This window comes from Micromys minutus (genome assembly GCF_963924665.1).
Source record: "Micromys minutus genome assembly, chromosome: 17".
Lineage (NCBI taxonomy): Eukaryota > Metazoa > Chordata > Mammalia > Rodentia > Muridae > Micromys > Micromys minutus.
In genome coordinates this window covers 45324697-45342962 of record NC_137952.1, presented here as the reverse complement: position 1 = coordinate 45342962, position 18266 = coordinate 45324697, and the positions used below count along the sequence as shown (strand labels likewise).

At 39.1% G+C, this 18266-nt stretch overlaps 1 protein-coding gene across 1 annotated transcript in view; it reads right to left on the bottom strand.

Annotated features, from left to right (window-relative positions):
* Nucleotides 1-8315: 8315 nt before the first annotated feature.
* Nucleotides 8316-18266, bottom strand: part of SPTLC3 (serine palmitoyltransferase long chain base subunit 3) — a gene marked incomplete at both ends in the record, with an annotated part of 111235 nt that continues 101284 nt past the window's right edge. The window contains 3 exons of the mRNA XM_080931308.1: nt 8316-8462; nt 12423-12552; nt 17888-18023. Of these exons, the coding sequence (XP_080787434.1) occupies nt 8316-8462; nt 12423-12552; nt 17888-18023 (413 nt within the window). The remainder of the gene's footprint in view (nt 8463-12422; nt 12553-17887; nt 18024-18266) is intronic.

Sequence of the window (18266 nt, the reverse complement as noted above, 5' to 3'; positions counted from 1 at the left end):
ACGTATGAAAAAGTTATCCCTTTTAAAGGGCCACCAGGCATCAACGAAAGCCACTTTTTCTATTGACAATGGTTATAAAGTGGGAGTGGCACTGGTGCATATGGAGGGAGTGACTGTTCCACACAAGGTAAAGGGGCTGAAACATTGATATGAACTGTCTGGAGGACACGCTTATAATGTTCAATAGTAAAACCAGTTACCTGTCTTGTGTGTGGTTGCTTTGCTGTTTCTCTAGCTATAAACATTGAAATCCTTCTGTTTATTCTTGGGAGCAAACAATTCCTGAACACATATTTATGTGAGAACCTTTTAGTCTCCATCTTAGCACCTACTAGCCCAGCCCATTTCTTTTTGTTTTGTTACAGCACCAGGGAAACAGTTCTTTTATTATTTACTTGATTTTCCCCCCTGTTTTCCATGCTTCCTGTTCATCCATTTTAACTCCTCAGATGGATGCTTGCTCTCCTTTCTTTTTCCATGTTTTTCTTTGTTTGTCCTTAGCTTTATATTCTAAGAGAGATTTAAATATACATCTTTGCTTTCTGTTGATTCATGTTCATCACACTTTTAAATGCTAGGTATTTTTTATTTTTTATTTTTATGAGCTCTGTTACCTTTTTAGACAGCCTTATGGATGTATCTTGATAAGATTAATTTACATGGTTCATATTTGGAATATTCGGGAAGTTCTCCTTTCTTCAAATTGTCTGTGTCTGCCAGTGAACGTTTTTCCTTCTCACTTTGGCTACTCATTTGGCTGTTGATAATTTCCCTCAAATATCTAAAAGTCCCTGAACTTCTATCCTTATAATAAAGGACCGTATTGATTAATGCAATTTAATCAGTCATGTTTTCTTCTGTTTGGCACTTATAAATAAAACACGTGTAAGAAAAATTTTGTTTATTTTTTAAAAATGTTTTCATCTTACTACATATAAATAGATCCACTTTAGTAAAATATTTTATGTTTGCATAATTAATAAAAATAATAAATATTGCAATGTATGGGTATGTAGGAGTTGTAGAATTGTTTATATAAGCAATGTATAGAAATAGGAACACTTCTCCACTGTTGGTGGGGTTGCAAGCTAATACAACCACTCTGGAAATCGGTCTGGCGATACCTCAGAAAATTGGATATAGTACTACCTGAAGACCCAGCTATTCCACTTCTGGACATATACCCCAGAGACACTTTAATACACAACAAAGATATATGCACCACAATGTTCATAGCGGCTCTATTTATAATAGCCAGAAGCTGGAAGGAACCCAGATGTCCTTCAGAAGACGAATGGATACAAAAATTGTGGTACATATACACAATGGAATACTACTCAGCCACCAGAAACAATGACTTAACCAAATTCTTAAGAAAATGGCTGCATCTAGAGAAGATCATCCTGAGTGAGTACTTTACGCTTATTGCAACTAGTACGTTTTCAATGCATACTGTCAAGCCCTTGAAAAAAATCAAGTACCGACTAAAAAACACATTCACATGGTTTTATGTAAAATTTATTTTAATGTCTGAAAAAACAGTACTGACAAAAATGTATAATTTTAAGCAAAAAATGTTTAAAATCTTTACATCTATCTTTGTTTTGAAAAATAAAATCGTTTAAAAAAAAAAAAGAAAAAAAAGAAATGTATAATGTTTAGCTGGTCCTACTTCAATTTTCTTATTAATAAAATATCTTGTAAGTTTTTATTTTGAAGATGTACTTAACATTTTTTTAGAGTCAAAAAGTCATAGCTATTTTGTCAGAATATTTTAGCAGAATTAAGTTATACACACACATACATATGTGTGTATATAGAAGTTATACACACATATGTGTATATAGAAGTTATACACACATATGTGTGTATATAGAAGTTATACACACATATGTGTGTATATAGAAGTTATACACACATACATATGTGTGTATATATGTTATACACACATACATACGTGTGTATATAGAAGTTATACACACACATACATACGTGTGTATATAGAAGTTATACACACACATACATACGTGTGTATATAGAAGTTATACACTCACAATCATACGTGTGTATATAGAAGTTATACACACACATACATATGTGTGTATATAGAAGTTATACCCACACATACATATGTGTGTATATAGAATTTATACCCACACATACATATGTGTGTATATAGAAGTTATACACACACATACATATGTGTGTATAGAAGTTATACACAAACATCAACCTGCTACTTTACATGCAGTGGAAAATTCATTTTGTTAGAGCTGTCTATAATTTGTGGTCACGATTTATCTATGTTTTGTGTGTGCAACATTTTTAAAAAGACTTGTACAAATCATGTCAAATGGGTGTTGACATCTGCTTGGTGCAGGGTAGACTGATCTCACCACCTCTAAGATGCAGGGTAGACCGATCTCACCACATTTAATCCACTACCACTCTGTTCATTTTGGTCTTCCTTACAAATTTTCTCCATGCATGCTTTGAATCTGGAAAAAACAAACTTTGGGGCTGGAGAAACAAAGAAGCTGCAATTTCCTTGCCTTAGTCCTTGGCCCGTGAGGAAGTAGAGAACACATCTTGGTGATTGGAGCCAGACTTACCCTTGGCCATGGGCATTTGCAGCCGACCCAAACCTAATTAAGAAAGATCCTGAATAAACTTGGGTGTGTGCCAAAATCACTAGTCCCTTCAATCAATATTTTTGATATAAAAATTAGCATCTGGCCTGAATAAAAGGCTGTACTGTTTCATGCTGCAGGAAAAAAAAGTTCTCTTTTCATTCTATTCTGACCTTCTGTTAGGTATTTTACTGATTTATTTCGATGATAAGGTTTTGGTGTAGTTGACTTGCAAATTTTGGCTTTCAGCTCCTCATTTGAACCAAAGGCTGAAAGCAGAATTATAATCACAAGTCTTACCTTAATCCCAAACTGGCATAGGCAACCTTTCCCAACGAGTAAACTAGTTTGACTTGTTCTTTCATTTTTGATTGAGTTACCTTTGCTAATATGCAAAGATTAACTGAAATAACCCTGAAAGAAAGTCCCTTTTGTAAGGAAGAGGGCATGTGCCTAGGAAAACAACCACCAGAGTCCTGGAACTCCTCCTTCTGCTCTGTGAATGAATACTGAATGGCTTCCAAGACATTTTTGTTAACTTATACAACAATGCCCAGGAGACTGTGTTCATAGACATGCTTAGCAGTGTGTAAAAGAGGATTGGCTGATTAGCTCTCAGGACGTCATATGGCTATTTCAGAATGTATTCTTAGTTTTGAACCATGGAATTCCTGAGTTGCTAAGGAGATAGAGACAGCAAGGGTTTATGACTGATTCATTTTGATGCTGATGTTATTGCAAAGAGTTGTATTCTAATGAGGTTGAAAGGAGGAACAAATTAAGACATCACTGCCTTTTCAAAAGACTCCAGGAAATACTTAGTCATGAAATGAAATGATTTCCAGGGTTCACTTTAAAGTAATCTAATTCGAGGAGGAGTGAAAGGGAGGGGTAAAAAGACCAGTCACAAATGCTTAGAGCGTGGGGATAGGTGGATTGGGTTCACCATGCTATTTTATTTTACTGTTTATTTTTTTCCACTATTAATTTTAAGTGGCTATCTCAGAAATAAATCTTAAATAATAGGTGAGATATCATGATAATTCTCTTCAAATGAACAGAATTAACTCGGTTGTGCTAATGCCACATCCTATGCTTCTTCCTGGGAGCTTTGTTTGGTCAATGGGAAGCTCATTTTTTCCCCCTTCAGTATGAGATAGTGTTAAGGGACAACCTAATTTCATGATTCCACTTGAACTTGACTGAGGTCTGTGTTATAAATCAATGTTTATTTATCATACTATTGTACATTCATTGTACCAATGAGTGTGGTTTCAGTGGTCTATGGCTGACATTTTAAAAGCCAGTCTTCCAGAACTGTGATTTGTAGTGTTTGCTGATTTCTGTGGTATCACTTCTCCCACTGTGGTCACTTCCAAGCTCCTGCTGTGATGTCACCAAAGGAACTGGAAGGAGCTGTGCACAACTGGTTCTCATGAAAGCTCATGCTTCTCTAGCCCTAGCTGCCTCTATCAATTGCCTCTAGTAAGATTCCTAGACACAAATGTCTACTCCAGTCACCCCAACATCCCAGATTCACTTAAATGACACCAACACAAAAACATTTATGATTTTTATATTGTCAATTTTAGTGATTTATTTATTAAAGTAACATTTTACAGGCAGAAGAAAGTGAAACTGGTCATCTCGAATGTTTTAGTTAAACAAACATTATGTTTACACCCCATATACTTCATTTTATAATACCACTAGATGATATGCTACAGTAGTTGTCTAGAAATAGTCTACTGTGTGTTTGTGTTTGTGTGTGTGTGTGTGTGTGTGTGTGTGTGTGTGTGTGTGTAGGCAAGAGGTTAACATTAAGTGCTGGTCCTCAGGAGCTGTACAGTTATTTTTTAGAAAGAAGATCTCTCATAAGGACCTAGAACTCCCCAATAAGGCAAGGTAGATTGGCCAGAAAGTACCAGAAATCTACCTGCTTTGGCCTTCCCAGCCCTAGGATCATGAGCTTATACTACCATGTTTGGCTTTTTATGTAAGTACTGAATTTTTGTGTAAGTAAGCTCAGATAGATCCACATGCTTACACAGGCAATGCTTTACCAATGGGCTCTCTCCCCAGCACCAGGGAAATACCCCCTTCCTGATCTACAGAACACTACACAGCAGGGTGTGGTGTTCTAGAAGAATAGAGTACACATATATTGTCACAATTTCCAAAATTATGATTGCCATAAATCAAAGTATGTATTCAAGGTAGTTCAAGTATTCATCAGATCCTAGATTTTAAAACAAGAGCTAAGATTTTATGTATCTGTTACCTTTGAAAGAAGATGCAGAGGAGCATCGAATGTTCAAAGAGCTGACAAGAATAATATTCTACTGAAAAACTGTAATAGTTGAAGGTTGGACTTTACTTTTTAAAGGTATGGAGATATGGGAGGATAATGTTAGTAAAAAGAAAGAAAACAAATACAAAGGAAAAAGAGGTCAAGAAGCATCTCGTAGAAGGCCTATTCAATGTTGGGTCTATTTTTCATAAACAGACATTCCTTAGAAAATGGCTCATTGAAAGGGAAAGGAAGTGCATTGACTAAATTCACTTCAGCTTACTAGTATAAACACCCTTAAACACCAACAAAGAATCAAAAAAGTTCCCTGCTAAGTTATAGGAGCCAACTGGTCTACCAAAAGCTCTAATAATGTTTTACAAATTCTGGCATCTATTGGAATTACCTGGAGAGGCTTGTTAAAATGTAGTCCCCTGGGCACTACTGCGATCAGATTCAGTGGTGGTCTGGTGTGAGTCACATGGTTGTCATGTTAACAAGCTTCCTAATAAATTCTGAAGCCCATGATCTCTGTTAGACTAAAACACAGTAAGGCTGAGTAGCCATGTTCTACCAAGATAATATTGGAGATATGTCTTTATCATTTCTTCATTATACAAAATTTTCTTCCTTACAGATATCAGTCTGAAACCTTCAGCTGCTTTTTCCCCAGAAGCTGATTTCTAACATCTATCTCTCAATCATTCAGTCAGCTGCTCATCAATCTGTTGATTGCCTTGCTTCCTTCCTAAAAAAGAATAATAAAAGTATCTATACATATGAATGTGTGTGAGTACATGCACATAAGATGGTTGGGATGTAAAACACTATAATTCAGGAATCCTTAATCCCAACAGACTCAAACTCTGATTAGTAAAAATCTGTAATTTCTCTGAAGTTGAAATCAGTTTTAATTGACATTAATTAGTGGTAGAGGACTTTTTCTTCTTCTTCTAAAAATCAGCATTTCTTATAATTCACAACTTTCTATATGATATATAGTCATATTGTTAGCCAATGAATTTAGGGTCTCTCCAAACTCAGGAAGCATTCCACTGGAACTGTAGTTCTCCTAAGTGTATATTCATCATAGACTCTGACAAAAGTAAGTTTTTTTTTTTTTTATAAGTGTATGGGTAGGTAACAAGTTGCTCCAGGACCCTCAGATCTTAATGAAAAGGGAAGAACCTCCTTCTTGTTTTGTAGGCTAGGCAGGAAAGTAAATGCTTTATGGTGAAGTGAACTCAAGTTTCTCCATGCAAGTAATAAGCACAGGCATTCTCGTCTGGGAAGATATCTGTCCATCTGGTGGTTTAAAATCTTAGACCAGGCATGGCACTGAAGGAGAAAATCACAGACAGAACTAAAGAAGACAGGGGATGCTTACTTCTTAGTGAGGCATGGGTGCAAGCTTCCTCCTCCCTCTTTACCCCCCATCTCCTGTTTTGAGCTCCAGGTATTCGGCATTTTGTTTAGTTGATTTACTAAGAACAATTCACTGGATGGACATATTAAAAAGAGAAGACCTACATATCTTAAAATCTTTATGATCTCTATGACATGCATTGTCTCTGTAGAGGTAATGCTGCACCAGTTCACTTGGAAGGACTGAGGTCCTGTTATCAGATCAGTCTTCAGACAGGCAGCTAGCTGTGTGTATAGTGCCCATTGCTTTTTCTCTCACCACAGCATTTCTTTAGCTTCTCACCATTTATGAAGCACTTTGTAACTGGAAACTACTTTTAAAAATGTTTTATTTTTATTATCTTTTAACTATGTGTATGTGTGCGAGTCTGAGTGTGGTCGGTGTATGTTCACGTGAGTTCCTGTGCCCCTAGACTCCAGAGCCATCAGATAGCCCAGAGCTGGAGTTATAGGTGGTTCTGAACAATCCAACCTGGGTGGTGGGCACTGAACTCAGATTCTCCCAGAAAGAGCAGCAAATGTTCTCAACTGCCAAGTCATTTCTCCAGCCCCACGGGATTCACTAAACACATTATAGTCCATCCGAGGGCTATACTTTTTAAAAAGCTTCACACAATGATTACTGTCTTCTTCAATGATCTTTGAGTGTAAGTGTTGGACTGTCCAGCATTGCTTGTTGCAGGTTGAATTTCTGTCTCCCTGCACAGCATGAAAGCTTGGGCCCATCTGTGTCACACAGAGCCAAACCTCTTTTGAAGTGATTTGTTTACAGTGTCATTTGATGGAGTGGAATGTTCTGTAACTCATTCGGACTGGTACAGAAGCTTGGCTGAAAGGTCACCACCGCTCTTTGGAGTTTCCAAGTCTGGGCACCATCTGGGAGCTTGTTAAAGATAAGGTTTTTCCACTGGCTTTTTCCATACCAACTAGAACCAATTAGCAGAGGACTAATTTCTCAGAGACGAGTGTGTCGATTTGTGTGTATGGGGGGCAGTGAAGCATGGTTGCACAAAAGTGTGCAATGCCATGTCTCACTAAATCTGATTAGGTGTGCTAGGGAGGATATGATTTTACTGTACATGTGTCTGCATAGGCTTGAAAGAGGCTTTTAAATACCTTAAATAATGAACCAGTTCATTTCCAGGTGTAATTTGGGAAGGTGTGGTAAAGGAAATTGAGTTTTACTGTGTACTCAGAATTCAAATAGAAAAATGGGAAGATATTCCTTACAGAAACAAAGGCCAAGCATTCTGAGCTCACTCTGCATGGCACCCGCATCATTTGGGTTGTTTTCATTTTATACTTGTAGTTTAGGTCCAAAACTGGCTTGTGATTGCTTTTCTTCCTCCTCTTTAGAAAACAAGAGCCATGACCTTTCCAGCCCTTAAAGCTTAACAATAAGTTTGTAGGAGAACATTAAGAGGAAAAAGAAGGTTCGCTTCAAAGACATCTCTGTTCTGTACTCTCTCCCAAGCGTTAACTGTGTCTCTCAACACCTGTCCTTGGATAAAGTCCAAATGTGACAAACAGAAGCAATGTCGCCTTCTGTCTTTCCTGGAGCTTCCCAGGATGCCTACATGCAGTAACGGGAGGAACGAGGGACTCAGCTCCTCCCTGACACTTTCTCTTGTGTGCAGACAGTACACAAGATGATTATCAAGTTAAAAAATCAAAATCATTACATTTTAGTTGGAGCCCTTGAAAAAGCCTGACCCAAAATCAGCTAAAATAAAGGCTCACTGCCATCTGCGTGTGTATGTGTGTATTTATAGCAAAAAAGAGGGAAAACTAGAATTATAGTCTTTTGCTTTGTAGCAGCAGGTTTGAGCCATTAAATAAATGATTATTTCCCTTTGTTTGGAAAATAAAATTGTCCTTAGAAGGGGTAAAAAACGATTATATTACTTTCATGATAAAGAGGGAGGGAGGTCCTTCTGGTAGTCTTTATGTTCCATTTAGAGCCAAGAAACTTAGGCTTCTGGTCCAGAGTTCATCTCTTCAAAGCTTGCTTCATTGTCAAAAGTTTCCTTATTGTAGAGCACAGCACGTCCCGTCTTCTTGGATGGGAAATATTTCACGTTGAGGAGATCGCCGACTTTATCAACCACTTCCAAAACCTGCAATGAGATGTCCTCCCATAAGTCATCTTTCAGCTCCTCAGTGGCCTGCTTTGCAGAGCCCGGGTTAATGGCAAGCCTTCCAAAGACCCCTAGTAATGTTTTCCCAGCAAAAATCCATGGCAGTAGGATTTGGTTTCTAAGTCCTAGAACTTTAATTAATTTGCCTCTGTGGGCACATGTATGTGTACAGGTGTGCCTGCATATGTGTGCACATGTGATGATGTCATTATTCAGGAGTCATCTATCGTGTTTCTTGAGACAGCGTCTCTTGCTGTCCCGAAGCTTGTTGGTCAGTGTGCTTCAGTGATTCTTCTTTGTCTGCCTCCCCTCCCCCCAATGTTGGTATTACAAGCACATGTCATTACACTAAGCTTTTAAAAAGTGGGTTCTGGGAATTGAACTCACGTCCTCATGCTTGTGCGTAAGCATTTTATTAATTGAGCGACTCCCCATTAGTAGTCTAGAGAACTAAAGGATAATGGTTCTCTTTATTTAATGCCTTAACTTAACACTGTGAATGTTTTAGGAGTGTGACCTCTGAACTATCTAAACCTTTTCTTTACCTTAAGACTTGCACATAACATTATACAGCAAAACGATGGGGTTGTGGAGTACATTTGAGATTGTGTCTCAAATAGAGCAAACCAACAAGATAGAAGGTTTTGGGGTGCTGATAGCTTCCTCTTTAATCTTTCCAAAATTTGCTCCCTACACTAATTTTTAAAATACTCCTTTCTGCACCCTGTAGAATAACACAACTTAGACTTGCAGAGAATCCTTACCACACACATTTCGGTTTTATATTTGAGTCCTTGCTTGAAGTCTGGAAGGGTACTGTAGAGCCACAGGCATCTCTGAGATAGGGGTTAGAAGGGAGGACATTCTTACTGCTTACACTGGAGGTGGTTTTAAGGAAGCAGATACATACTCTCCTTGGGTACTACCAAGAAGCCACTGGCTGGTATGGATTTCTTGTCTTTCACTCAGAAGAGTGAAGAAGGCTAGAGCTGTCACAGAAGAGCCTGAAAGGGAAGATGTTACACTAGCCAGTGTCTTTTCTGTTCCCAACCTGATCTCTGAATGATTACCCTCCTCTTTTCTTTGTGGAAGTTTTGCACATGTATATGTACTCACGTGGATACACACACATCCAAGGCATGCACATGTGCATATGTGTCCGAAGGCCAGGCATAGGCCAGGACAATACTTCCTGTATTGTTGTTCATTTTAATATTTGCGACGGGGTCTCTCGCTGAACCTGACGGCTGCCAATTTAACAAGTTCCAGGGCTCTGCTAAGCTCTGTTTGTCTAGTGCCACGGTTGCAGACAAACATGCCACCATGCCCAGCCTTGAATCCACACTCAGGTCCTAATGCTTGCCGACTCACGGTCGCCCCAGCCCTCTGACTGTTTTTGTGCACCGCACTATTGTTTATATTCTATAGAGTATTTGTGACCAGTTGCTGCCTTAGCCCCCTAACTGTTGAACAGGTTCAAGTCTCACTCTATGTTATCTTACCGGCTCTGATACGCGTGTGTGGCCTCAGGAGTAGCTGTTGAGTTGTTACATCAATAAAGATACCCCATAACATGCCAGGTATCTTTACAGCAGTGAAGAGTTTGTAAGTGTGAGCCCAGTGTCTGGTCACTACAGTTAGCTATATTTGATGTCCTAATGCTGTTTGGACTAGAAGGGATAAGATGTCTTTTCTGCTATCCAGCTCATTTCTGTCACCTTTTGGAGCTTACTCCCTGTTCATTTTCAATGTTTCATGAAATGCTCATTGTAAGGTTTCTTCACTCCTATCTTCTTACTTCCTTGTGTAAATAGTACAAACCTTCCTCTAGCTTTCTTCTGTACCCCTGCCTTCTCTTCTCTCTCTCCTCTCTTCTCTCTTTCTTCTTTCAATTTCTCCCACTCCCCATCTCTCTCTCTCTCTCTCTCTCTCTCTCTCTCTCTCTCTCTCTCTCTGTCTTCTCATTCATTTCTGTTTCTCATTTTCTCCTCTGTCTCTCTGTCTCTTGCCTCCTCTTCATCTCTTTCTCTTACCTTTCCTCCCCCTTGTCTCTCTATCACTGTTTCTGCCTCTATTTATCTCTTTCTGTCCCCCCTCTCTCTCTCTGTTACCATATCTCTGGCTCTATATTCCTGTCTCTCCTCTCCCTCTTTCTCTCTCACATCTCGCCCCCCTCTCTGTCTCTGTATTTGTCTCAGTCTCTCCCCTCCTCCATCTGCTTCTCCCTCCCCCATCCCTGCATCTGTGTCTGTCTCTGTAGTGTGTATGTGTGTAATTCAAGCTCAAAGGATACACTTCACCCATTTATTTCTTGTGCTATCCTTTTTGTTCCTTGCATTCTCATAAAACCGCCCACTCTAGGGAACACCAAGCTCCCAGTAATTGCTAGTTTAAAAGTTTCTTCTCATCTCTTACCCTATTTGAACTTCCTTATATTTAGGTAGCTTAGCTTTTCCATGTTTTTTTTTTCCTGGAAACTGTTTGGTATTTAGTGCACTATCATCCTGGCAGTTTTAGCTCGACCTACAGTCTACCTATTTCCCTCCTGCAATTCCATGTCTCAGCAAGTAGGTGCTCTCCCAGAGTCTGCCTTTCCCCTGGCCACTGTTCATTTTTCAACAATTCTATCTTTTACCTTTGGCTTTAAAAAACCCACAGTTCTGTAAACCACAGTAGCTCTAGGTTTACAATCCTTCCCGAGCTCCAGGATCAATTTCCACTTTTACCAATAGTCCAGAGGAGCGTACTCTTAGTGTACCGGTCTGTGTTTACCGTGTTCCTCCCGTTCATTAAAGGTGCTCTGATACTTACTCTCCATTTCCTCTATGTACCATTTGCCCATCCTTCTGTTCACCAAGCCTGACGGGCTAGAGAACTACCCTTGGTCCTCTCTGCTCAAGCTTCCCCTCCATTTAATCGCTTGTCAAACTTTGGCAAGTCTTGGATTCCTAATGTGTAGTTGTAAATTCATCTTCCAATTTTTGTTTCCATCACCACTGGATGGAAAACACTTGTCAAGTCTTATTTAATTGAGATGGCTCCATTTCAGGTCACTTTCCCTGAGCTCTTTTCCCTCTTGTCACACTTACTTCACTGTGACTGATCATGTTGCTCTCGTGGTCACAAAGACCCAGTGATACTGCATAATTGGTAGTTGACAATGCCCATCTGCAAAGTCACTTTCCCTGCAGAGATTCACTACTGTAATAATCAACCTCGCTTTTATGCTCCCACAGAGTTCCCTGTTGTCTTCTCATGGTTAGCTTATTCTGTCTGGAATTATTACCACTTTTGTTATTAATCTAGCTTGTCAACATTGTCTAATCCTTTTGTTCCAGGTTTTGAATATGATTCATACACATCATTGCTTATAAAAATGCATTTATATTATGGGTTAACTTCAGACTGACTGCAATGGCTTAGTGTGCTGATATTATATCTATAAAACTTAAAGTGAAATGACAATAAAATACATTTTAAATGACTACTTCCTCACTCGAATGTGATTGATATATGAAGTCTTTATCATTTTCCTACAACCATATTTTTAATGTAGCTCATATTTTATTACAGAAGCTTTTGTACCTGTAAAAGAACCAGGCTGTGATGCTTAAGGTATGTGTAAGATGAGCTTTGCTTTTCAGAGCAGACTAAGAGAACACTCGGCGGCTCAGGCTTTTCTAGACTTTAGTTCCTGGATTTTCTTTTCTGTCTGTTGATTTGGGCATGTTTTTGGATATTGCTGACATACCACAGTGTCTTTTTTATTTATTTTTTGTCTGCTTGTTTGTTTTTTAAAAACATTTATCACCGAGTTTCATTTGTCATTAGTTCTTTTCCCCAAGCCACTCTAGAGAACTCTAGGATATCTCAATAAAAGTATTTGCTCTGAATCTATGGAATCAGACATAGTAACTCTGTTGGTAGATGGATACTCACTGTGTCTAACATCTCCCGAGTATGTGCTGAGGAAAGGCTGAACCTAGCCCGACCTTCTGGCAGGGAAGTAGCTGGAAATCCAACAACCACCACCCCAATATTTTTCTTAAGCAAAAGTCTTCCAAAAGCACTTTGGGAAAGAGGGAAAAAAAGGTTAACTGAGAAAAGATGGAATTTTTCTGTTTGGAAAAAAATAAGTTTAGTTGTTTGTTTTTAAAATGATATTAAGAAAAGGATGATTAACCTTTCTCCTACACGACACATCAAGAGAAAGAAACAATTACTTGCTGTCCCTCCTAGCGGAGTGCGTGATTTTGATGGAACCTGACTCAGTGGTTGGATAGCTGTCAATACAGAATCTTTGGTACTGAGCAGGACATGCTGGTGTCTGTGATGCTGATGTAACCAGCCTGCACTGATATGAACTCCCTAGTCGGCTAGAAATCAAAACAGCTAGTACAATATAACAACAATGGATATGTCACTGATTAAATGCAAACCCATATGTCCTAAAAAGCTGAAGTGCAGCATGAAGTGTGGCCATTCCAAGAAGGGATATTTAGCGACTAGAATTTGAAGATCAGGATTCAATATTCCTATGCCAGAGTGAACACTGTATGCTACACCAAATGAGAAGAAAGTATTAGTACTTTTTAAAAAATTTATTTGTGAGTGAACTTACAGAGGTGTGTGCAAGAGAAATAACCTATTGTCTGGCCTCAAGGGATGAGGCGATCAGGGAGGCAAGTGAACCTCCTGGGTGATTGCAGTCAATACGATGTCAGACACAGGACTAACTAACTACAAAGCACTTGGTTGTAGAGAAGCCTTTATACGCCTCTCCTTCCCTCCATCCTTCCGCTTTATGTCTATTTCAAAGTTAATTTCAGTAATGATCCCAGAATATTAAGCTCAAAGTCTCTAAATTGCTCACTCTAAGAGCCCAAGTCAGATTAAAAAGGAACACAGCCCCCCTTCCCCTGCCCCATGAGTTCTTTTTCCTCTATGGGCTCGGTTGCTCTCTGCAGGAAATCTTAATTACTGAGTGGCTCTAGCCACAAGTGATGTCCAGGTCTCATATCCGTTCTTAGCAGTAAGGGCTTGCTGGCTTACTATGTTAGGCTGGAAGGTGACATCAGCATAGAAACCTCTAGCCATATTTTAGGAAAAAAACAAAAAAACGGAACCAGACTGCCCACCCACTCATCCACCTTGCAATTTAGCTGCCCATTTTTTGGTTGCCTCGTGCAGAATTCTTGTTATCAAATACAACAGTGGAGACTCCAAAACCTACTGAACACACACAATCCTTCTGCCCCGCTGGCTTGGGCAAGGCAAGATTTCCCCCTTTGATTTCTACTGAGAAGGCTGCCAGGTGGAAAAACTTTCTAGCCGAGAAAGTTTGAAAACAGGGGCTGTTCTTTCTGCCTTCTTGATCACCCTATGGAAGGCTGCCCACAGCGCCACACAGGATGAGAGCACAGAATTGTCTGAGAAACAAGTCAAGTGCTTTATTGCTAGATACAAACCACCTGACCCATGATCTCAGGGCTTCAGGGCTCCTAGAAGACCATTTCACTGTACGACACAGGTCCTTTTGTATCAAAGGAAGCAAGTTTTGTCAAAGAATGTTGAAAAAAAAATATAACTGTTTGTTCATTAGGATAATCTGGGGCCTCCCAGGGACATTTCTGAATTTAATCTTAGACAACTTCAGAGAATATAGATGATTACATTTTATAATGAGTCTCTACATATGTAATCCTCAAAGAAAATCAGAGTTGCCATAGGCTAAATGTAACCAAGTATATGAAGCAGTGATAATAATAATAATAATAATAATAATAATAATAATAATAATAATAAAAACAATAATAGTATTAGCACTTCAGTAGATGTGGCACTATTACAACTTGTGTGACAAAATCTTCCACGTGACAATGACAGTGTAGGGGAAGTATAAACCTTGTATCTCAGGCTGAATGTAATATATTCATTGTGTGTGTACTTGAATTTATACCTATTTATTTATTTTGTGTGGATGTGTGCAGGCATGTGTGCCATGGCACATGTATGTAGGTCAGAAGACATCTTTTTAGAGGTTTTTTCTTTCCACCACGTGGATTCCAGGACTCAAACTCAGGTCATCAGGCATGGCAGCAAGTGTCTTTACCTGCTGAGCCATCTCTCCAGCCAGATTCACACATTTTATGGCCGAAATTACATTGTACTGAACACCACGTATGATTGTACTGTTGCAATATATTCAAAACTACACCACACTCAACAATAATTTTTAATCTGATGTGGGTAGAAGAATATGAAGAACTGTCCATTTTTAAGAACACTGAACGCTTACATTTTTATAAACTTTATGTGTCTACGTGTATGCGTGTAGAAGCAGAGGTGGATTTGGGCTGTTCTCTCCAATTCTGTTCCACTTTTGTTTTCCATGTATATTTGATTATGAAATTGAACAGCTTTATACATAAGTATTATGTTTACATTATTTCTACATGCGCTCCCTTCTTTAATGTCTCCCAAATCCTACCCACTCCTTCTCAGATTCACTACCTTTAATTTGAAGTGGTGACTCACTGGACTGGGAACTCATCCATTTGGTGGGACTGACTGGCCAAGGAGCCTCAAGGGTCTGCCTCGCTATCCCCAGAGTTATGATCACAGCTATGTCCTCCACGCTTTGACCTGAGTACTGGGGATCCGGGAGTCACTTTAGCAACTTTTCTGTGTCTCCTCAGCCCCTGGCATCAAAGGTTTTAAACGTGGAAATACAAACAAGTACATTCACACCTGCTGATACAACTCACTCCCTATTTTGAAAGATTCTTCACACATGACCTTTCAACAGAAGGAACATCATAGAAGGAAACAATGCAAGGCAGGTGAGCAAATTCTGCAGATAACTGTCCCCACAGATAGACACCACGGCATTCTAAAATGTCACCTGTGCTGGGTTTTCTTAGGGAACCTAAATAGGCATTTTTTCTTTTTCTTTTTGCTGTCAAAGTGACTGATGCATTTTGAGTTGTCAAAGACAACATGCAAGACTGTTAGCCCAGCACTCTGTGTTGCTTTAATGACTTGTAGACTAGAGCTTGAAAAATGATGCTACAGCTTTCAGACCTTCTGTCCACGGGCAAAAGAAAATGGCATTGGATTCATAGGTTCCTGCTCACAACCCGGGTGAATCTAAGAAGGTAAATCTAGGCCTTGTTAGTTTCATAGTTCCATTCATAAACTAGGAGCAAGCACCGTGTTTATGGGGAGTATTCAGAAAGGTTAAAAAGCCTTATTTAGACTATAATCAACATCAGCAATGTTAGCTTCTCCTGAAGAATAATCATAAAACACAGGGAAGTAGGATTCATAGTCCAATATAGCATAACTAATGCAGAGGAGCTTGTTCAGCACGTTTCCAGGAGTTCTGTCTTTATTAACTACAATGATTATCTTGGCATTATACCATCATGGCAACTTAACTTTCTTTTCAGTTGTAACTACTACTCATTGGTACAGTGGCTGTACTACTAGTTGACAAGGATGGGGATACCTACATTGCATCAAAAGCTGTACAAGCACTATACATGTGATTAAAGTTAATAACAGCAAATCGTGAATAGCTCTGACATGAAAAGCATCATTCCAGATGTTGCAGATACCTTTTCTTTTCTTTCTCTTCAGCACCACAGAGTGGAGTCAGGTATCTGCTCTATTACTGAATTATAGCCTCAGCCCTTTATTTTGTTTAATCTCAGGAAGGGATTTCATTAGGAGGAAACGTATTCAGAAGGTTGTTGACGCACGTGTCCAAGTTTCTCCAAGTGAGAAGATGAGCCAGAACTGATTCTGAACCTCTTATTATGACATGAAAAATAACTGCTACACGAATGATAGTGTATTAGTAAATTTGAAGTGCATTTAGAGATCGGTCTTGTTAGTACATTATTGGCTGGTTATGTGTCACAATGACAAATTGTGTATCTCTAAAAGCTCAAATAAAGTTTTTTTAAAATAAATTTTTACCATGAAAAACATTATGTGATACATTATTAATGTGTATAAGTTTTATATTTTATGTATCAGCATAAAAACAAATTTAATTAAAAACATGCTTCTTTTTAACTATTAATGGACTCCTCGTTGAATGATTCACTCATCCAACTTGTTGAGATTCTAATTCTAATTCTAATATCTTCACACCCTTTACTGCTCTCACTGTGTTACCATGCATTGTGAACTTTAACAACCTTATATTGGGTGCCTTCTTTTGAGCTAATGATGAAATATTAGGTAGGCATGCTTTAAGTTTGAAATTGTCCTTCTAGAGAATGCTATTTACCCAGTCATTTTTAAAATAAGTACATGTGTTTTATTGTGCCTTAAAAAATGAGAAGGTAGATTCTGGTTAGATTAGTGGCTATGTAAAATCTCCATTGTCATTTCTCCCCTGCCATTGTACTGAGCAGGATGCTGTTGTATTCTGTTTCCTTGGACACTCAGTGCATTGTTTCTTTGACCTACATTTGTGAACAAAGGGCTCACTGATGCTGATGGTGTAGCCTAGTAAATAACTCACTCACATGTGAGTTTCAAGTGCTTGATATTTTGCGGTGGCAAAAATCACACAAGGATATGTTTAGAAAAATGAGTCTTTCGAGAATTTATGACTCACTTCTACTCAGGATGAGTTCTTAACAAGCTAGGCTCCAATGTAATTCTAAATTATCCATTTGTTCAGGTAAATAGATGGTGATTGTCTTAGTTAGGGTTTTACTACAGTGCAAAGACCCCACAACTTATAATCTTATAAGAACAATATTTAATTGGGGCTGGCTTAGAGTTTCTGAGGTTCAGTCCATTATCATCAAGGCAGGAACATGACAGTATCTAGGCAGGCATGGTGCAGGAGGAGCTAAGAATTCTACACTTTCATCTGAAGGCTGCTATAAGAATACTGACTTCCAGGCAGTGAGGATGAAGGTCTTATAGTTCACACCCACAGTGATACATCTACTCCAACAGAGCCACACCTTCTAATCATGCTACTCCCTGGGCCAAGCAAACACATGTTATTACAGTGAGTCAATCAGAAAGCTCTGATACTGGGGTTATGTGTTGGAGGGACAAGGTTGTGTCAGAAGGAGGCTCAAGACCTTTTCTCTTACAATCCAGACAAACCATTTCCCCCAAATTTCCAGAGCTTGAAAATGGTGTAGAGGGGTGGGCCTTAGCACCTGTCTCCTTTACTGTAAAGTGCATGGAAAATCTCCTGAAGATGCTGGCAGATGGCTTCTGAAAAGCTGAGTCTGAGGTCACAAAACTCAAGTACCTCTCCAAGCACACAGTCTAGTTCATGCACAAGAAAACTTCATGGTGTCAAACGTCCCATCTCTGTCGTGACACACTGGGCATTGTCATGATTCTGAGGGTCAGTGGATACTCACGACACTTTAGCAGGCATGTAGAGGAGCACAGGGACCACGGGAGAGTAGTCACTGCCATAGATGATGAATCCCATCTCTTTCAGTCGCCGTCGGAAGTATTTTATGTTTTCTCTAAGTTTCTGTATTCTCTGAACCCCTGAAAGGACACAGACATGAAACCCTTCAATCTCCATGAGGAAGAGGGAATTAAAGTTTAAATTAACCTGGCAAACATTTCACCCCACTATGGGCTGGCTTATCAGCTGAAAGGAGTTGGAAATGGGGTGATCAGACACAAGTACTGTATTGTGCCTGGAAGACAAGATGAGAGAAGGGTGTGTTAAGTGGTATAGGACTAGTGGGAGCAAGTACCTCTTGTGTATAGACTATGCCAAGTGTT